The sequence below is a fragment of the Cavia porcellus genome, unplaced genomic scaffold (assembly GCF_034190915.1).
Source record: "Cavia porcellus strain 051 isolate PalLab524CR breed Dunkin Hartley unplaced genomic scaffold, mCavPor4.1 scaffold_8, whole genome shotgun sequence".
NCBI lineage: Eukaryota > Metazoa > Chordata > Mammalia > Rodentia > Caviidae > Cavia > Cavia porcellus.
The window spans coordinates 92,241,358-92,263,661 of NW_026947491.1; the positions used below are offsets into that span (position 1 = coordinate 92,241,358).

Sequence of the window (22,304 nt, forward strand, 5' to 3'; positions counted from 1 at the left end):
AGAAAAGCCACTCTAAGTCACTATGAATCACACTCCTCTGCTTCATCCCCTTCACTGGCCTTCTGGGTCCTGGAATTATTATGGACAGAGGCTCTGCCTGCCTTACAGAATGAATAAATTCTTATTTTATTTCAGGGGGTAATGGATTCTAAGATGCAAATTATCCAAGATCTGGCCAGTATGTTACTCTGTATCTTTTTGAAGCATTTCTTTGCTTTTTGGCAAGACAAGATGTTCCAGGTTCATATTATACTGTCCTGCTCCAGGCCAAGGAAGTGCCACACTCTCCAACCCATTTAGTATTCAGCAATCACAGTGACTGCACGACAGATGCCAGGCTAAAATGAATTTACCAGAGTAATTCTTCTTTGTGAGTCTGGACTCTCCCAAACAGCCTGGCCAGAATTCCTGGACATCATCTCCAGCCCACCAACTGACCACATCAAGAAGGGGCTGGGGATTTAGCTCAGCGGCATAAGCGCCTGCCTTGCAACAGGCAGTCGTGAGTTCGATCCCTGGTACCGATAAAAAGGAAAAAGACAAAAAAAAAAAAAGGAACAAGACTATTTCTGTAAATAATATTTCTGAAATAGTGAACCCTAGAAGCTTTAAGTATAAATACTTTGGTGTTGAAGACCTCAGCCAACCCTTCTTAGCTGAGGAGGCTGGTAGGTTTACACTTCAGCTATCTGTTGGGTTTATAATCTGTAACTCACTTGCCCTGGCAGGGAAACCACCAGCATGGCACTTCACCCATTCGAAAAGCTCTTGACTGGGAACAGACACTCAGCCCTTCCAAGCCCCCGTTTCTCCCTCCCCAAGCAGGAATTACAACGCTGCAGGGGGAATGCTGTGAAACGTTGGCACGAGGCCCGGCACACAGCAAGAGCTCATGAATGCCAGCTACGTGGCCATGCTCTGTGGCTACCTGAGTCCCGTTTATAAGGGAGTGGGTTAGAGAGGTCAGCAGTGGACTTGAAGCCTTTCACCTCAACTGAACAAACCCAAAGCGCTTCTGGAAGCAAGCCTTTGCTTTACTCAGGAAAGCTGAGGGACTGCGTGGTGGCCTGGGACAGTCCTGCCATCAACACCACATCCAGCCCCAGTGCTCGGCTACCTCTACATACACAGATGCTTTTCTACTTCATGGTGGACTGAGCTGGGCTTCTTTAAGGGAAAAACGAATCTCTGCAGTGGGAGGCAGCACAGTCGCTGCCTGACAGCTCTGCTGCCTGCTGGGGCTGGCAGGGTGAACAGTGCTCCTGACGCGCCCCTTGCTAGCCATGTTCTTCAGTCGTAACCTGGCTTCACAAAGCTGCACCCAGAAAGTGTGAGACAGTGGGGCAAGGGTGTCCTCCTGGGCTTCTGAAGGTAACTCAGAACCCTGCGGGTGGTGGTACCGAAAAAGTGTTAAACTGGAAAAAAATCTTCCTGGATGACAATTCGGCAATTTGTAGCTAAAACACAAGTGTAGGTTTTTTTCCAAACAGTAATTTACAATCTTAGAATTTGTCCTAAAGAAATAAATGTCTTTATAAGATTATTCATCATTATTGTGCATAACAGCAGAATACTAGCAAGAGTTATGGTGAATTAAACTGTGGTAGAGGGGTACAACATAAAAATACACAAGTCAATAAAAATAATGACAGATCTCCACTACTCAGATGGAAAGGTTTTTGTGATGTATTTTGAATGGAGATGGCAGAGTGTAGAATACATAGGATTCTGGTTCTTTTTTAAAACACACAGTTTTGCCAGGCATGATAGCACACGTCTGTAATTCCATCTTTAAGGAGGCTGAGGCAGGAAGATTGCTACAAGTGCAAGGCCAGCCTAGGCTACACAGTGAGTTCAAAGTCAGCCTGAACTATATTAAGACTCTGTCTCAAATAAACAAAAATACACAGTATGTATGTACACTGATACACCTACACACATGTATAAATACAGAAGAATCTGTATCAAAATATGAATAGAGATTATGTCTAGGAGCAGAAAAAGGGATAATTTTGGATATTCTTCTTTGTATCTTTTTTGCTTTGTTTATTTTTAAAATAAGTAAATAGTACTTTTACAATAACCAAAAGTTTAAACACCAATCAACCGACCATAGAACCTCAAGGAAGCTCGATTACCTGATTTATTCAAAACACTGATAATTGCTAGAATGCCCTGGCATTCAGGAGGCAAGTACATTACTTCTTCTCACGACAAAAGCAGGCCTGTCATTCTCAGGTGAGACAAGCCTGAGTTTTCAGGCTGTAAGAGCAGCCATAACTCCTGAGGTCAGAGACACATCCGACAGGAGAAACACTGTGTCCTGCATTGCATCCCCCCAGTGGAGAGATGACAGGACGAGAGAGAACACACCAGGAGAGAAACTCACCGCAGTGGATAACCTGGATGCCAGCGTCATTTCCAAGTTGCCTTTGAGGCCAAGGAGGGCAGGAACTAAGATGAAAACTTCTGTTACATTTTTGAACACTTCCCAGTGCTGTAGAAAGATTAAAAATAGAAACTGATGACTCTCAAAAATGACATTACAAGAAAGGCATTTCTAAAAACCCCAGTTTCTTTTTCCACCTTGGCTCCTCCATTTGGAGGTCCTGAGCGGGTCCATCCGGCTGACCCGGCTCCGCAGCGCTGAAGCTCTGAGTCACTTTAGGAAATTCAGGCTGAGGTGACTGCTGACAGTCACTACAATCATTCTACATGTTACACAACCCTGAAGCTTGCAGTGACTTTACCATTCCTGATGGAAATGCAGTCAAGCAAGTGGTCATGGGCACAGACTGTGACCAGACCCCCAGGATGGAAGCCTTGCTCCCGCGGTGCTGGGACTGCGAGGCTGTAGTAAAAACCCTCCCTTTCTGTAGGCCACCGCTTCACCCTGCTGGCTGTTTTCTTTGCTGTGCAGAAGCTTTTTAACTTGGTAAAGTCCATTTGTTGATACTTGATGTTATTTCTTGTGCAATTGGGATCCTGTTCAGAAAGTCTTTGCCTATTCTTATGATTTTATCTTTCAGCAGATTAAATGTTTCTTTTTTAACATTTAGATCTTTGATTCATTTTGACTTTAGTACATGGTGAGAGTCATGGATTTAGAGTCAATCTTTTGCATGTGGATAGTCAGTTTTCCCAGCACCATCTGCTAAATAAAAGACCTGATCATCAACAGGTAACTAAAATGAATGGACAGTCTCAGAAGAAAACGTACAAATGACCAATAAACACATGAAAAATGTTCAGCATTAGAGAAATGCAAATTTAAACAATGTTGATATTCCACCTTAATCCAGAAGGAATGGCCATCATCAAGAAATCAAATAATAACAAACGCTGGCAGGGCTGCAGGGAAGAAAGGAACCCTTCTAATTGCTGGTGGGAATGTAAACTAGTGCAACCACTATGGCTGTACCTCAAAAAACTAAAACTATAAATTCCATTCAACTCAGCAATTCCATTTTTAGGTACCTTCCAGAAAGAGTTAAGGACATCATATTATACTGTCTTAGTTACTCTTCTCATTGCTGAAACAAATACCCAATGCCCAAAGTTAAAGGGAAAAAGGTTTATTTAGCTCAGTTTGTAGAAATTTCAGTCCATAATCAGCTGGCTACAAAGCTGGGTGGCACTGCAGAGGAGAAACAGCTTGTGGTGGACAAAAGGGAGCCAAGCAACAAGGGACGATCGCAGCTTTTGCTATTCTTATATCTTGTCTGGGCTACTTAGGGCAGGCACACAACCATCATCCTAGTGCCCTTGAACCTAGCACTGCACATGAATCAATCCCAGCATCATACACTCTAGATCCAGCCACCGCTGAAACCCACCTATGCCTACACAAGGCCTGTGACTACACGAGGGGACTCTAAACACAAACCATCACATACAGTGATCCATGCATATGCATATTAACAGCAGCACAATTCATACCAGCTAAAGCTTGGAAGCAACCTGTCACATCAACAGATGAATGGGTAAAGAAAATGTGGTATTTATACACAATTATTACTTTATCATAAAAAGAATAAATCTGAATCATCTGTAGAAAAATCTTGAAATCATATTAAATGAAATAATCAGATATATACCCTTAAATATGGCTTCTGTTACATGAGAAACTCAAATTATGATAAAGAACAAAACAAAAGATAAAAACAGGGAGGCAGATCTTTTGCAAATGAAAAGAGGACCAAAGAAGGAGAGAAGGGGAGAGAATTAGCACGTGTCATGCATATGCAACAGCTATGTGAATTCATTATATATACGAACGTGTACTAACAAAACCTACAAATAAAAACAACATCACAAGAATATTATGCTACCATTATCACCTCATTTCAAAAATGAAGAAATAAAAACTTAAAAAGGTAACACGATTTTTCCAAGGCCAGAAGACAGGGCCAGGAGTTGATCTCAGGAATTCTGAATACTGCTAAATTCCGTTCTCCATTTTAGAGAACGAAGTCAGCAGGCTGCAGAATGCAGGGACATAAACACCTTGATAAGCTGGAAATGACATCTCTGCTTCTAGGCAGGAATCTCCAAAGCTTGGCTCCGAGATCCTGGATGAGTCACATTTCTTTCTGATCTTAATGAAATGAAAATAAAAGCTGCTCCGCCCGACCTTTGGAGAAATACCATGATAACGACAGTAACAGATATGAAAGTGCTTTACAGGCTGAAAAGACTACATACACATTAAATATTAAAGACCACATAAATATAGTATTTAAATATCAATAGCATTTGCCAAATGCTACTGAGTAATAACTATCGCTGAGTATGATGTACAACGTAATGCCACCTATTTGAGAGGCTGAAGCAGGCGACATCCTCAGCAGGCTGAGGAAAAGGCGTGCCTACATAAATCAGAGAGACCCTGCTCAGAATAAGCAGTGAGAGGGAGGGAATGTGACTCAGGGATCAATGTGTGGGCCCTGGGTGCAATCCCTAACACCTTCAACAAATACCAAGAGGTGTCTGTGCCAGTAAGAGACTTTATGAGTAGGAGCATTAGCCTCACGACAAAAAAGCATCAGGAACGCACACCTTGTAGCTAGCTGCAGGAGAGAGAAGGAAAACTTACATCCACTGGATGGATGGGAGGAAAAACTCAACTCGCTCCTGAAGTTTCTGTGGAGGCTCTTCCAAGGGAGTGTGGACTGGGGCCTACAGAGGGATTAGAAGCATGGTTCAGCTCAGTCTTTCATAAACTCTGGGTTCAAACACTCACAGGAGACACTCCCCAGGATTCAGCAGCTAAGACACGACTAGGGAAGCTCTGGGCAGCGCAGCTGATGGTGGAGAGCTTGGGTGGTCAGTGCGGTGGAGCGCTGGGTGCCACCCCCAGCACCCCACACACCCACGGAAACACCAGGCGTCGCAGCACCTACGTCCCTAGTCTTCAGAGCGAACACACAGTTGTGCTCCTGTTTTTTTGGTGGGGGAGATCCCAGTGTGCTATGTGCCTTTCCACACTAGAAGGATGGTGAGAGGAGGATGAAGGTGGGGGCAAAGACAACTAACAGCAGCAATTATTGACGGTCGTCCGCTCGCTCTTCCAGACCACCGCCTCTAGACTGACTCAGCGCTGGCAACACACCTACGGCAGGCATCACCTTTACCAAGTCGCAGGCGTCATTCTGAAACACATTTCGTCTGGGTCCCGTTTTAAGAGAACTGCCTGTGTGGCGGAATTTCAGCTCCGGCGCACGCCTCTCAGTCACAAGCTTCCGGCCTGTTGAGAAGGTCACTCCTCTCAGTTCCAATGCACCAGCAAGCTCAGGTCAAATCAAATCCACAACCGCTTTTCCTATGCTGTGGGTTGTCTCTTCACTCTGTTGGTGGCTTCTCTCACTGTGCCAAAGCTTTTTAATCAGATGAGATCCCAGCTGTTGATTCTTTGTGATACTTCCTGTGTGACTGGGGCTTTGGTAATAAAGTCTCCGCTGGGCTGGGAATTTAGCTCAGTGGCATAAGCACCTGCCTGGCAAGGGCAAGGTTGTGAGTTCAATCCCTGGTACCAAACTCTTCAAGATTAGTTTTTCTGTTTTAATATTTAGATCTTTGATCTATTTTGATTTTAGTTTAGTGCACTGTGGGTGATATGGGTCTAATTCTAACCTTTAGCATGTGGAAAGCCAGTTTTTCTAGCACCATTTATTAAAAAGGCTGTCTTTCTTCCAGTGAAAGTGTCGACCTCTCTCTCAAAGATAAGGCAGCTGAGTGTGTCTGGAGCTTTTTCTGCATCTTCTAATCTGTTCCACTGATCCTTGGGTTTGCTTTTTTCAGTATCATGCTGATTTTATCACGGTAGCTTTGTAGTGTAATTTCAAGTCAGGGGCTGAGATGTCCCCTCGCTGCCCTGGTTGCCCAGAACTGCCTCTGCTGCTCTAAGTCTCTTCTGGTCTGTTTCACAGCTGTGGAGGTATGGCCGTTTTCACCATGTGGGTCCTTCCTACCCAAGAACAAGGGACATGGATCCATTTCCCGATATCCTCCTTGATCTCCTTTTTCAGAGTATTGTCGTTTTCAGTGTAAAGATACGTACTGGGAAGCAGGAGGAAGATGTTTATATGGGAAGAGAAACAAGGAAGGGAGATGGGGAAGGACAGGAATGTTAAAGAAAAAAGAGGGGAAAATGGGGAAAAACACTTTTTTTAAAAAGGAGGGGAAAGGGGCTGGGTGGGGAAGGAGAAGGGAAAAAAAGAAGCAAGATATACCATGTATAGGTACAAATTCCCTATGATGAACGTGACCATTATGTCTATCAAAGCTGCATCAATAAAATTAATTTACAAAAATACATGACCTTTACTAAGAAATCCCTGACAACTTAGCATTGGTGTGGTCACACACAAGAGCTATTAATTACTGATTTCTTATCTATGCCAAAAAACCTCTGTGTTTTTTTCTACACCTCCAGACTTGTGTTTGCAGAAGCTCCTGGTCTTCTGTTCCTGACACCCTTCAGTATTTCAGAGATGTTTTCATGGCATCCTGAGGACAAAATAAACACTTAACAATTCTGTTTACTATTAAATAGTTATTTCTAAACAACTTTACAAGTATTTATTTCCTAACAAGGTTAGTAGTCTGTTGAAGAAATGAAACAGTTTTTAAACTTCAATGTCATTTTTATACAAATGCAACTAACTGTTCACTAATACAAAATGTATAATGTTGGGCACTGCATGACTTCTCAAACCCTGAAGGTGGAAACTGTCACCTCTACTTCTGTTCTAGAGTTTTCTGTGAACACTTGCCTTTTAATCACAGCACTGCTAAACCCCAATTTTGCAAAAACATGTCATCAATATGAATGGAGTATGATCTAATGTTGAAATGTTAGACTACTCTGAGTTGGTAGTCTATAATGTGTTCATGTCAATGACTCCCTCAAAGATTGTTATTCTTTAACAATCCTAAGGAATCTTGAGGCACAGCCTGGGGACCATAGATAGAGAGAAGCTGTAGACCACAGAGTCCAGAGGAAGGGCTCTGTAGCCAGATTACCTAGGCTGAAATTCTGACCCTGGTAACTTATCATCTGATTTGGGGAAAAGGATGCTCGACTTTCTTCATCCGAATGGGGACATAACCATGCTCACTCCTGCACACAGGAGGGACTAAGTGTTTATTACCATAGCAACTGAGACCAACATGCAAAATTAACTTAGGTTAATTTTCCTCCAATGGAAGAAAGTCCTGCCAATCAAGGCTACTATAGCCGGCAAAGCTTCGGAAGTGAAACACAAAGTTTTTCAAGATGAGCAAAAGCTAAGAAAAGTCAACAGTCACCAGAAAGGCCTCAGAGGAGTGGCTCCAGGGAGGAGGGTGACAACTGAAGCTAAAGGACGGTACCCAACATCGGCATAACACGTTCAAGGGCAAAACTCCCTGGAGCTGATCGATAAAAATGAAAAAGACCAAACATCAACTGGAAATGCCAAACCACAAAGATGAACAACCAAAGAGGAAGAAAGGAGCAAAGGACACACCGCAACCAGGAAAAAGCTCACAAAAATGACAAGCATGTGTCATTCCTTATCAGTAATAACCCTGAGTGTAGAAGGCTTAAATCTCCCAATCAGAAGATGTAGTCTGGCAGTTGCTCCACGAAGGACACAAAGGCCACCATAAATGAAAAGGAACAATTCAACAGGAGAAGACAGCAACCCTGAGTGCACGTGTGTTCAATGCCAGAACAAAGAAGCAAAAGCCTAACTAGGAATAAAGGGTGTGCGCCAAGTCCACAGCCATTCACTCTCCTAAGAAGTGAGTTGAATCTAAAGTGGTATTGAGAGCGGGGACCCAACTCAGGGATGAAGCACTGGGTGAGCATGCCTGAGGCCTGGGTCTGACCCCAGCACTGCAAGGCTGAATTTTTTAAAATGTGTGAGACTCATACCTTACATAAGGCATTTTAATCAAGAATGGAAGAAACAACAGTACTGTCAGAGGTGAAAACTCACCTGTACTATATCCAAAACCATGCCAGCTGAAACTGTTCCAAAGCCAGCTAACAAAAATGGCACAAGTATTTGCAGCGCCATAATGCCACTGGACTCCTTTGGTAACTTTGGTTTTGCTTCCACAATCACGTCTTCGTCAGCCTCAATGGACAGATCTTCATCTTGCAACATGGCCGTGGTTTCGGAAGTCTCCCGGGCCTCACAGTAGTTGTAGCTGGCGTAGTCGTCATACGTGGGACTGCAGCTCAACGGCGCGTGCCCATTACTGCTGTGAAATGCAGACTCGGAGAAACTGTGGTACACCAGGTGCTGCTCCGATCTGTCACTGAAGGTCTGGGTCGCACCTGATAATCCATCTGGCCAAACATCGTTTCCTTTTTTGTGCCTGTCTTCCTGGTTTTTCTGATAAATCACCGGAACCATACTCAACAGTAAATTTAAAAACTTATCCGATTGAATTGTATTTAAATGTAAAGTCCAATCTACAAAACCGCCCCCGCTACCTGCAGCATTGCTTGTCTGATTAGCAGGAGAACTTCCTTTGCTATTAGTCATATTGTCATCACACAGGCCCCTGGGTTCCTTCGATCTCAAGCTTCGTGAACCATGCAGACGACTCACAACCACAGAAACAGGTGTTTAGAGTGCTGACTTCATTGTGGAAATAGGGTTTCCACTAACAGATGTTTAGCAGTTCCACAGAGAGACTAGACCTGGAAAGGAAAAATAACACAATTTAAAAATCAGATTATTTTGATATTTAGATTTTCAGAGTTACAAGTATAAAATATATCTTAAGTTAATCCTGAAGTGCTAATATTATGCTTCCTCTGCTCAAAACCGAACTGTTCTGCGCCATCTAATGAACTGTTCTGTGCACAGCATTATAATACAGAGCTTTTGTGTTTTGTTTTCTGCTAAATCTTGGAGCAAAACATTCTTATTTTTGCTTATTTTATGTGTTAACACCCATGCATGTCCTCCACTGACCTGAAGTTCCACGGCAGGTAAGTTTACGTAGTAAAGCATGGCTCCTACTGCCAGACTCAGAGTCAAAGTGCACCTGACGGTTACACAGATCAGTACACAACAAGAGATAAAGTGTACAGCTTATATTTTAAACATTAAACTAGTACTTTCTTTACAACTTAATGTACACTTTGTCATTAAAGTATGAAGAGACAGTGAGAATGTTTACTGTGAAAACATTTGCTTGCTATCTACCCTAATACAGTAGAGGGCATTCAGTTCACACATAAATTGGAGCACAGTCATATTTGTAGTCCTGACATTAAAATGCATTATAATTGGCTTAAGAATATCATCTGAGAGTTGGGTGAGCTGGGGCACCCCTGTAATTCCAGTATTGGGGAGGCTGAGGCAGGGGGGAGTTCAAGGCTAGACTGGGCTACAAAATAAGTTCAAGACCAGAGAACTATATAGTAAAATCCTGTCTCAAAAAACAAAAACAAAAACAAAAACACAAGCTTGAGATATTTCCTGGGCAAAGTTTCCCCTGGTCTTAAGATGCTCAAGTTATAGAATGCCAGCAGAGAAAGACATTTATGGGCCATTCACCGGATCCTTAGTAAGTTACAGCAATCTAACACATAAGCGAGAGGACCATGTGTCTGAAACTTCAGTACTGTAACTCAAGATTTAAATTCTAAGCTCTCTTTGTAAACTATGAAGAAATAAATCTTTACAAAAGTAAGTGCACAACACTGCGATACTACGGCAGGTATACTGCTGTTCCCAACCCACTGCCCGCACTTCCGTTCCCCATGGCCGATGGTGGCCACGTGAGCAGCTGTGGCCAACAGGACCAGAGCAATAGTGAAGCCCATGGCAGAGAGTAGTGCCAGGTGCCCTCTTCCTGCCAATTCCCACGGGGTTTGGGACGAAGGCACAGGGAGAGATGCAGTGGCCACAGCCACCCAAGGTGACTCCAAAATGTGACAGATGGGAAAACTTCTGACCCTGAAAGCCACTGAGTCTGGAACTGTTGATCACACAGCATGACCTACTGAAAGATGACCCCGAAGGGCACGTGTTCTAAAGGGCACTCTGAGACCAGCTTGCTGCTCGTTTTAGATCAGAAGTGTCTCGGACACACATCGTGCTTATAGGTCCTAGGCGCTGGTCAAGAAGTTTAAGCCAGGTGAGGTGGTGAATGGCTATAACTCCAGCGTTCTTGAGACTGAGCAGGAGGGTTGCTGTTGAGTTTCAGACCAGCCTGGGCCATGCAGTGAGCCCTAGGCCAGCCTGCACTACATAGCAAGACTCTATCTCAAAAAAAAAAAGGTTTGATCCTATGTACACGGGCATGTATATGTGTATAAAAAATAGTTAAGATAGTTATGATTTTTCTGAGTTCACTGAGAAGAAAGATTTGTCCTAGTATTGTTTGTACAATTGAGAGCAGATGTCTTATGTTCTGGGTGAATGATTTGGGGATGACAATGCAGTGTATGCACCATTGTTACCCCACCTGACATGCTTTGAAATTCTGTTATAGTTTTTTCTTCTTTCTATTTATCTTCAGATAAAATGGATTTTTAAAAAAAGTTTGAAACAGTGCTAAGCATTTGAAGCTCAAATACCAAAAGACTGTCCTCTCCAATTCTATCAAGTTAAAGACAATCTTTCCCTAAAAAATAAATATACATTTTACATCAAAACTCAGATCCACTGAACACATTTGGTTTTATAGCGAATGTCACTTCCTGCCCTGTGGAAGACAGCCATAGCTCACTGCTGGTCCGCGGAGCTGTGCCATTACTTTACAGGAAAATAAACTAACACCAGGCTCTCCTCATAAACTCAACCTAAATTAAAAGTATCTTAGCACCTGTGCTGAAATTGCTTTTTTATAGTTAAGAAGGAGGTGCACTTTATGTACACAGGTGTGTGCAATCAGAACTGTGGAGAAAATCTGCCCCCTGTGGCAGTGGAGCCAGGTTGGCAGAACCAAGGTCAGTGGGGCCACGTCAGTGGACACTTTGGTGTCCAGCAGAGCCAAGAGCCACCAGCCACCATGAGGGATCACACGGTGGTCTTGCTGTCTTCTCTCCTCCCAACAACAGATCTATCTCTGGTATGCATCACACTTGGTCAGAAATCTAAAATCTTGTTAAGCAAGTAGGTAGTTTACATTTTTATTAATCAATTAAAAACAACAGTAGTATAATATCCTTATGGATGCATAAAACGGCCTATGAGTCAAGTTGTATTGTTTATTATACATTCTTAATTTTGCCGTTCTGCAAAGATACATTTTGCACATTTATTTTGCTCTTTAAGTGTATACCTGTGTTTACGTGTGCTATCAAAGTTCTCCAAGTCACAAAACAACCCTTATTATGTGAAAAAAACCAAACTTTACACGCCATTCTATAAATCGGCGCTTTATCTGTTCCTCTGAATAGCACCCAGTCAGTACTCCGCAAGCGCTGCCTCCACTCACAAGCTTAACTTGCTCCTCGACTGGGAAATGCGGGTTGTGCTCGGCACAGACTCGGGGCTTGTGAACGGAGAGCAAATGCACCCCAAATGCTACCCCAAGGATTCGTGAACGGGCACGTCGGTAACTGTGACGGGTGCCTAAAGATAAGGACTGTGCCTATTTGACATGCCTTCTGCAGTACTTGGAACTGGGAGGACTGTAGGGCTGCCCAATGTCCTCTGTGACCCAAATCTGTGGTGTGGAGGCACACGTCTGTAATCCCAGCCCTGGGAAAGCTGAGGCAGGAAGATCACTGTGAGTTTGAGGCCAGTGTGGACTACTCAGTAAGGACCCTGTCTCAAAAAAATCTAAACCTGACCAAATCTAAGTCCTACCAATTCCCCCCAATGACTAACTCCTCTTATTTTAAGGAAAACTTTAAAAAGACCTTTTAGATACCAGTTTCATTACTAAACACCTCAGCTCCTCCTCTTCTAGTAAAGCTTCCACTTTCCCGATGCTCCCCGCCCCAGCACACCCCAGAAAGGGCAGCCCTTGGCTGTCCCCTTAGGACCCACAGGACCACAAGGCGACAGCACGGATGGACGGAGCTCCTGACAGCAGAGCTGCAGGGCAGCGCTCTCCCCACACACACAGCACTATCGCTGGATCTGTCCCTACAAAAACGGACACTTCCGCTACTGTATCTGAGACATTTTTATGTGTATTTTAGTAAAAAACAAAAACAAAAGCCCTATCATTTACCGATTATCTTAAAACTAACAAATTTTGTGCAAACTCCAAAGAACTCAGCTTTCTCAGTGTCTCCCCTCCCTACGTTAAGTTTGTAAAATTGTATTTAACAATTATAACTACATAGAAACTTGCAACTAAAAAACTGGTGTTTTTCCTTCTTTAGTAAAGACTGAGCACCCGTGTTTTATCTTCAGCAGCGAGGACACTCACAGGTCCACGGGCAACGCAAATCTTACGCCCAGTTTCTTCACTGACCTTTACACCCCTGGTTTTATTTTCTCCAGTAATGATTTTGTACTTCCACTTTTTTAAAATCAGTATTTCTTGTGGGTGTTTTTTGTAAGCTAATTCAACATTTCTATGTAATAAGACAGAGTACATAAGAATAAAACATAAATAATACATTCCCTTACCTGCTTCTCTAGCACTTATAAAATAGCTGCATTCAGAAACTAAGTTACTGCAGTGTAACAGCACATCCCATCAGCAGAAACTATTTGGAACTCATAAAAAATACATTTTTTTTTTGTCTTTTTGGGGCAGAGTCTTGTTATGCAGTTTAGGCTGGTCTTGTGCTCACTTTGTAGCCCAGGCTGGTCTCAAACCTGCAGTGATCCTCCTGTCTCAGCCTCCCGAGTGCTGGGATGACAGGCATGAGCCACCACGGCCACCACATCCAGCCAAAAAAAAGTACATTTTTGTATTTTACTATTCTAACAAAAACTAACACTCTTAGGATTCAATTTTAAAAATACAAACCCATTCCTGAGACCAACTTAAAACACGCACCAGACTTTATGCAGTTAACAAGCTGAACGTTTAGTTTCCAGAATCATAACATGCAGAAGAGGTGCCAACAGGTCAAGGATTAGGGGAAAAGAGAAACTGCGTGTGGTGGCGATGCCGGTAATCCCAGCACTCGGGAGGCTGAGGCCGGAGGAGCACTGTGAGTTCAAGGTCAGCCTGGGCTACATAGGGAGACCTGGCCTCAAAAAACCAAAACAAAAACCTGGTCTTAACATCCAAAGCAAACAAAGTAACAGTGAAAAAGAAAACGGAAGAGAAAAGCCAATGGGCCAAAACTTAAAGAAAAGCAAAACTCTCTAAGAAAAGTGAAAGATAAATATTGGCCACCAGTGTGAGATTATCATTTAAATTCTGTGTTAGGGCGGAGATGTACTGTCCACTGCTCCTCGGAGCATCCCGCTGCTCACTGGGCACCCTTCCCTGCCCGACGGACACCCTCCTGCTGCCAGGCAGGTGTGCCCTTTACCCTGCTCCACGCAGTCAGGGAGAAGCCAGCACTGACAAGGTGGCTCCCAGGGCCGCGGCGTCAGCTTCCCCAATTACCTTGGCGTGGCACTGGGACAACAACCGACTCTCCCTCTCTCCGCACCTTGCAATCAAGTCTCTCCCCTACCCTTTAGTCGGGCTGAGTTGTTTTTATTTGGTATCAGCTAAAAAACAAAGAGCCCTTTACTGGAAGCCAACTCAAAGTCCAAGATGAAAGTGCTGCCAGCCTGCCGGGCCGCCCAGCTGCCCACGGAGCGCTGGGCCTGCCAAGCTGCCCGGCCCGCTCTGTCCTCCGCCCACGGCCAGGCTGCTCTTCACAGGAGACCGCCGTGGGAAACAGAAACAAGCTAACCTTGCACACGCCGCGGCGTCCCGCTCTCTGCATTTCATGAAGTATCAGTCACATCTCCGCCACTTACTTTAACAGCCACTTGCACTGTCTCTCAGCTCCCAGGAGCTCCGAAAGCTGCCTTTTCTTTCCTCTTCCCCAGCGCTCCCAACGGCACCCACGCTAAGCCTTCACCCGGTTAACACGCCTGGCCCTGAGCAGCAGCGCGGCCGCTGGGTGCCGCCACCCTCAGCCACTGGCTCTTCATCCCTTCTATCTTCAGATGATCGCGTACAGTCCTCCAGCGGGTCCGCCAAGTGCCAAAGGAGTGCCAGAACACTGCCAAGTCCACGCTGGTCTTCCCCGCCCCTTCACGTGCAGCTCCAAATGAAAACAGCACGGAACAAGCCAAGTCATCTCAGCACTCTGGAGGCTGAGGCAAGAGGGTCCCTGCAAGTTGGAGGCCCGCCTGGGCTACACAGTGAGACCCTGTCTCCAGAAACAAAACACCCACGCAAACCCGAAAGGAAACAGCACCAGCAAATAACCCTAAGTGAAACAGAGGTCTGATATCTCCTCCCAAGTACTAGTTGTTTTTTAAAGAATTCCTAAACATTAAGTGTCTTCTCTTTCAGTGTTCCTTACTAAGGCTCAGGCTTTGCCTCAATGGCCTAAGCACATGCCCTGGAGCTGAGGAAGGAGCAGGTTTTGTCCTAAGGAGTAACGTGAGTTTACACTTAATAAAAATCCACACATCAAAATTCTATCTTTGATTTAAAGATTGTAGCCACAGGGCTGGGGATTTAGCTTAGCAGCATAAGCACCTGCCTGGCAAGAGCGAGGTGATGAGTTCGATCCCTGGTACTAAAAAAGAGAATTCACATCTCAACTGAAAAGTGGCACAACTCTAAAGAGATCGGCAGGGGCGAACTGCCTTTGCTGACATCCTGACCCTCCTCAGCTGCAGGACCTGTGCCTCTGTACCTCGGTTTCCCTGTGAAAAGCAGCTTCCTCACCGGGTCTTGTAAGGACTCACCGACTTCACACATTTCCCTAACGTGTGTACACACCTGCGCCAAGCCTTTTGTAAGTGTTAGCTAACGCACCACTATTTGTCACTGTGTGTGTATGTTTTTACAGAGGACTCAAGACTCCTTTTACACCGTCTATCTCTGTCTCTTGCCAGTATAGCAAACTATGTCATTCAGTCATACAGTGCTGGGCACTGCTGTTTTGAAAGCCTGGCTTGTAGCTTTCAGACCAGCTGTTTGTTCTGACTTTTTCAAAAACCAATTAACTAGAGTTTCCGATTCACATTTTATACTATCTACCTGTCCTGGTCCTCATTTAGTTTATTGCTGGCATGCTACAAAGTCCCAAGCACACGGCTGTGTATGTACACACCACACAGTCCTGTCTTCAGCGCCCGCGGTTCTTAGACGTGGTTCAGTCTGCTCTCTCGGTGGGGAGGGAGGCTGTGGCCAGGGCCTCATGCACGCTAAGCACCTGCTCCACCGCTGAGCTGCGGCCAGCCCCATGAAACCAGAGTGTTTCAAAGGGGAACAAACAAAAGAAAAGGGTAATGGAGGCAGTCTAACACTGTTTCTATTAACAATACTATAGCTCATCCAGCTGAACACTTGCTTGTGTAGTTTCCTTACCATAAATATGAAGTAAATCAAATGGCCACTCTCAAACTAAAAAGCCAAAAAGAATACTGCAAAGGACTAGAGTCAAATCAGCAAGTCCTCCAAAAGATTTTCAGAAACCCCAAGGAAAGACAACGTGTTCTGCGCTGGATCACCACCCCAGAGAGCAGAAAGAACAGCCTTTATTTATGCAGACTTACTGGAGCTTTCTGTAAAAGCCTGGGAGACAGGCATGCTCGGTCCACTTAGGTCCACTTACACTTTAGAGACCAGAGCCTCAGAGGCTGACACACCCAGAGTGACACAGCAGGAAGAGGAAGACCTAGGACGCGAGTTCAGGGCTTCTGAGACTGGTCAGTGACAAGGACGAGCGCAGGCTCTGTGGCCCGTCCACCCTGCTATGTGGGCTGGTCCTCGGGCTGTCTCTGGTTCACAGCCGAACTCTGTGTGATCTCCTAGCGCTCCACAAGTGAACACATCTGTTCTGAAGACCCCGAGACACACCTAGGTCCATGCCGCCTGGCTCACTGGGGCCATGGATGCGCCCCCAGGGCTGTGCTTCCCGGTGCTGCTGCAGTCACTGACCGGAAGCCCGTCCCTTCCAGTGCTGCCAAGCTCAGGGTACAAACTTCTATGTAATTCACCTTCCGTGCCCGATGAAATGTGTTTGTCAGACTGAAAGGAGAGATGATTATAGTGACGGTGAGCTGCACTTTCAAGAACAAGTGGTATTTAGAAAAATGGTGGGGTGGAGCAGACAGGACAGGCAGCCCAACAGAGTTAAAGGCAAGCAGGCAGGAGACTGAAGAGGACAGGAGCCATGTGACCAAGCAGCCATGTCACGGGGAGGGGGCAGCACCAGGGCTCAGGACATGTATGTTTTAATGCAGTGCAATACCTGGCTTAACTAAGTCCCATGAGAGACCCCAACAGATAAGAGTTCTGCAGAAGCAAAGCAGCGGCTCAGAGCGCCCAGTCCCCGAGCACTCAGCCGTGCCCTGCCTAACTGAAGAACGGAGGCGGTCCTGGAATCGCTTCCCTGCGGCGGCTGCAGCGGCTGCCTGACATGCCACACCGCCTGACAGCGAGCAGCCTGGTGCATGACCCTCTCCCCCAGAACAGGCCCTTCCTGAGGTCATGTTACACACGTGGACCACTTCAATTTAGTTCCACGGCATGCTGCTTCAGCCAGGACTCTACGAACAGACACATACAACTTGGTGGGCATCTTTTAAAGGCCACCCCGTCAGCAGCATTTGACGCTGGCACCTGCCTTTAGACATGGACGCGTGCAGACTTACAGAACACATACGCGCACCGAGGAGCCTGAACCAGACACACTCTGTCTACCTTTCATGAAGTTTCCCTAACTTGGCCCACAGGGATCAGAAGAGAGCACTCACAGTCGGGGCGTCACAGTGAAATCTTCAAAGTCACAAACCTTCTCCGGCAAAACCCTGACACCGCTAACTCTTGGTTGCTTTCCGGGCACACACAGGCCTTCAATGTTTAATTCTTCTGTGACAAAATCCATCTTTTGCTGACTCTCATGACTGATACAATCTAATCTGTTCCCTTCATCCCCTGCGTTTTTCTAAACCCTCCTTCTGTGAGAAGGCCCTATGTCCAAACTCAGCCCAAACGCCTGCTCCGAGGAGCAGTCTGCACCACCTTCCCAAGCTACTAAGCCTCTGCTGTTACTGATTTTCTCTCTCTGCTGTTTGATGGAAGACTGGAATCGGTTTTATTGTATTACCTTTTTAAATAAGTAAATGTTGCTAGACAGGTGCGGTGGTGCCTCCCTGTGGGAGGCTGAGGCAGGAGGATGCCAAGTTCAAGCCCAGCCTGGGCCACTGAGTGACAGGGGAGGCCCTGTCTCAAAATTAAGAAGGTAAACACAGTTCTGTTGCTAGTATGACTTTGACTAAGAAAAAATCTAATGAAGTCTTTCTCTTTGTCCAAAGCAAGTGTTCCTAGAGCTAGCAGGACGTACTGCTACTACACACCCGTTTCTAATAATAAAGGCACAGAGTCAGACCATGCCATTGGCTTAGTTCCCACAGCTCGCTCCGAGCACTTTGCTGGCTTCTTCTTTCCTCTAAGTCCAAATTCTTTACTAAAGGAGACTAAACCCTGCAGCAGCAACCCACCGACCTCACAGCCTGGTAAGTCCTCATGTGTGTGAGTGCTCCTGCTTCCTATCTCATTCCTTTTCACACATGATGGTCAAACAACCCACTAAAGCCACTTCCTGATCTACCTGTAGGCAGAGTGTGAAAATACCAGTCCAGTGTACCACACTCTTACTAGTTGGTCTCTGGATCTGTTCTTTTTGCCTGAGACAATCTTACTCATCCTCACTCTTCCCTTTTACTTGGTTATTTGTTATTCTACTTCCGATCTGAGCTCTTAAACAGACTTCCCTGGCCCTCCTCAATTATTCCCAGTATGTGTACCTGTAATCCAGGCACTGTGGGAAGCTGAGGCAGGAGCACTACAAGTTCAAGCCCAGTCTGGGCAACTTACAAGACCCTGTCTCACAATAAAACATGGAAAGTGAGTTGGGGATGTAGCTCAATGCAAAAGCCCTGGGTTAAAGCCCCAGTACCACTCACATGTGCGGCACACATGAATCAGCTCCCCTCCTCTGTGATCCCCAACTCTTCGGTTCTTCAGCAAGTCTCTCCAGGCCACAAACCTAAGCAATCAAGGACGCATTTCTGTTTCTCCATAGTCCCAATCCAGAGCCTAACCTGGAGCCTATTAAACACTCAATAAACATTTGAGGGGCTGGGCTTGGTGGCACACACCTGCAATCCCAGCACTTGGGAGGCTGAGGCAGTAGGTCTTTTGAGTTTAAAGCCAGAGCGAACTACACAACGAGACTCTGTCTAAAAAAAAAAAAAAAAGAAAAAATGAAATAAATACATAGTGAATAAAACAAGGAAATGGACTTGGATACTCTATGTATTTAACCACATAATGAAGTAATCACCCACTTAAAAGTTGTTTTAGAGGTTTAGTTATTTCCAGGCAAAACAGATGGTCCATTTACGAACGGTGATTCATTTCCAAGGAGTGCTGTGTGCACTGCCCTGAGGGATGAGAGTGTGGGTGTGGGTGCCCTCTCCCTGGGTGACAGAACCTCCGCACCTCTAGGTAGGCACCGGCAGGGTGAGAGCAACGCTCCTCCCCCCACTCATCATCGGTCCTGCAGGACTTACTCCTCTCACTGGCTCACTTCTCGGGGCACCGTGCTCTTCAGGAGAGGTTTCTCTCCCCAGGTAAGTGGGCTCTGGCAAGGGAGACTTTAACAAGGTCTCAGCCAGAAACCGTAAAGTTCTATTTAAAGTGTTTTAAACTTTCTGAATTTGATCTCAACTTCTGTTTTTATTGCCCTTTGTTTTGTGGTACTGGACATCAAACTCAGGACCTTGCACCTGCCCCTGCATGCTAGGCAAACTCTCTACCACTGAGCAACACCCAGTCCTGAGTGCAGTTTAAAGAGACTGTGGAGAAAGGGTACAGTTAGCACCCTGAGGTGTCACTATACCAGCAGGAATCCCAGGCTGATTCCGGGGCGCAGGAAGAAGAGTTAACAAAGGAGAACACCAGGCAAAGGAAGGGGAATTAAACAAACGAGAGGTTTCTCCCTCATTTCTTGATCAAATGTCTGCATAAATTGAACTGATTTTTGGTTTTGAGACAAGGATCTTGCTATACAGTTCAGGCTGATCTTCAACTATGTAGCTCAGGCTGGCTTTGAACTTTCAGCAATCCTCCTGCCTCAGCCTCCTGAGTGCTGGGATTAAAGATACTTGGCTAAAATTTCATTTTAGCAAAGAAGCCTGCTAAATCACTTTAGACAAAAGCCACAGCCTGGTTATCTGATCAGGCGCTTCATCCTCGGTCATCCTCCTGATGAGGTCTGATGACCTTGGCCTGTCTTCAACAAGAATCCGGTTAGATTGGTTCAGCCAGGCGGCCTGCCTGAAGCCTCCAGAGCTCTCCTCCTGGGGATTCTCTATCCACTGACGCCCACCCTATCCTTGGCTCGAAATTTCTCTTTCCCCATGCTGTATTTATTTAGGACTGAGCCCCGTCTTTTGAAGTAACTTTTGCTGTAAAAAGCTTTCTGCAGTTTCTGTGCGCCCAGAAGTTAACAGTGCAATCCCCACAGCACCATCCTGAGTGGCAATTAACTTCAGAGCCATCAGAAACTATTCATTTCCCGCCGTGTATGAATGAACGAAAGCTGCAGACAGGAGAGCTACACACTGAGGAAAACAAGGCCCTCCGCTGTGCTGAGAAGCACAGGGAACGAACTCTCACGGAGTAATCTGTGCTTGCCGTTTACTCCCTGCTTCCTTACTGAGCCACCTGTACGTAGTGCTAGTACGTGAAGCAGTACGGGGACTTCTACACTGAGCTCTCCGGTCTCCAGTGAGGACCCTGTCCTCGGTACCTTCCCTCCACACACCAGAAAATAGGAAGGGGCCCTAAGATGCTGCAAAGGAACAGGTGGGGACGTACCCTTACGTGGAAGAGTCAACACCGGCCCAAGCACCTGGATGACTGGATGTGCTTTGCTATCACGCTGGCTGACTTTCCTCTTTCACTGCTGCCAATCCCCAAGGTTTTTGCTTTTTCTCACGAATGAACAGCACAACTCAGCAACACAAAGCCAAATAGCCCAATGAAAACATGGGCACATGATCTGAACAGACATTTTTTCTGCAAAAACATACACAAATGGCCCGTGAGTACATAAAAAGATGCTCATTGGGACGTGCCAATCAAAACCACAAAGAGATACCACTTCACATAAAGTGGACAGTTTATTTTGGCAAGAAGAGCTGGATAAAATAACAAGGGCTGGTGAGTCGTTGGAGGAAAATGGAACCCTTCCTCCACTGCTTGGTGGTACACAATGTCATAGTAAAGGCTGGCAGTTTCCAAGAAGGTTAAACACTGGGCAGCCGCACTGCTGGGTATATGTCTGTGGTGCGGTGCTTGTCTACACGCTAGAGCCTCCTGAACCGGAAATAAAACCAAAGCATCTCTAGCTAGCTATACCTATGTCCACATCTATATCTATCTTTATCTATCTGTGTCTGAAACTCTATAACTTTCCGTGCAGCTGGGGATGTAACTCAGTGGTACAACCCTTATCCAGTAGGTCCTGAGTTCCATCCCCAGTACTGCAATTAAAACCAAAAACACATACCCAGATGTCCACAGCAGCAGAACACTCAAGTCAAAAGGGAGTGCCGGGGATTTAGCTCAGCGACATAAGCGCCTGTCTGGCAAGCATGAGGTCATGAGTTCGATCCCCAGTGCAAAAAACAAAAAACAAAACAAAACAAAACAAAAAAACAAGTCAAAAGAGAGAAACAACTGCCGATGAGGCACGGTGACACACTGCCATCACTCGAAATAAAACCAGGGATACACATTAGGGATACACTAATAAACCCTAGAAACGTGTTCTAGGAAAGAAGGCCACCTGCGGTAAATCCCATTTGCACAAAAGATCCAGGAAGTGGATTCCTGGTTGCCAAGGAGTGGGGTCGGGAGGAGATGAACGTCCACTGTCCACGGTTGCAAGGCTTCTTTAGGAGACGATGACAATTTCGTGAGTGATGGCAAGTCACAAAACTGTGAATTCAGCAAAAGCCACACCTTCGAGTGCTGCCTTATGTTAGGGGTATGTGAATTTTAAGACACACAGAGAAGTCTCACCAGAAGATGGCATGCGTGGAACACACATTTGACCGTAGTGTACATGTCACACGCACACAGACGTGTCATCTCCACCCATCAATGCACAGGGAGGCCCCAGGGTCGCGACACTGCCCTGGCATCCGGAGGAGGATGGGACCCCCAGGGGTAAGGTGGCCGCGCCCGCGGAACTCGGATCTTCGCTCGGGGCGCGCCCTTCAGCATCGGGCTAGGGAACCCTTGGCCCCGCCCACCACGACCCCGCCCAGCTCTGGTCCCGCCCCCACCCTGGCCCCGCCCCCCGCGGCCCGGCCCCGCCACCGCCCTCGCCGAGACGCCCCCCGGGGGTGACCACCTGCCGGCCTGAAGGCGACTGTGTGAGGAGATGGCACCCGGCCCGCACGCCGCCCGAGACCCTGGGCGGGACCCGACGGCCTTCACCTGGTGGCAGACACCCGCGGCGGGGCGGACGGCGGTCCTGCGAGCGCCTTCGTGCGCGCCTCCTCGCGCCCTCGGCCGCGCTGACAGCCGGGCGCCGGTACCTCAGCCTCTCGCCCTGGCCCCGCCCCCTACCTCGCCCCGCCCCCGCGCCGCACTGCGCAGGCGTGCCGTCCAGCCCCGCCCTGGCC

At 46.3% G+C, this 22,304-nt stretch overlaps 1 protein-coding gene across 10 annotated transcripts in view; it reads right to left on the minus strand.

The window, feature by feature from the left end:
* The window catches only part of Slc41a2 (solute carrier family 41 member 2), a 102,957-nt gene extending 80,707 nt beyond the window's left edge, over positions 1-22,250 (minus strand). The window contains exons 1-6 of one of the 10 annotated variants that reach the window (XM_063255486.1): positions 22,117-22,243; positions 20,488-20,688; positions 18,765-18,845; positions 18,570-18,652; positions 8,484-9,196; positions 2,390-2,497 (exon numbers count right to left, since the gene is read on the minus strand). In XM_063255486.1, coding sequence (XP_063111556.1) covers positions 2,390-2,497; positions 8,484-9,038 — 663 coding nt within the window. In that variant the 5' untranslated portion in view covers positions 9,039-9,196; positions 18,570-18,652; positions 18,765-18,845; positions 20,488-20,688; positions 22,117-22,243. Of the gene's footprint in view, positions 1-2,389; positions 2,498-8,483; positions 9,197-14,034; positions 14,143-14,396; positions 14,605-18,569; positions 18,653-18,764; positions 18,846-20,487; positions 20,689-22,030 lie in introns of those variants that run through there. The other 9 variants (XM_063255490.1, XM_063255482.1, XM_063255491.1 and 6 more) reach the window with 9 other exon arrangements.
* Positions 22,251-22,304: the final 54 nt, after the last annotated feature.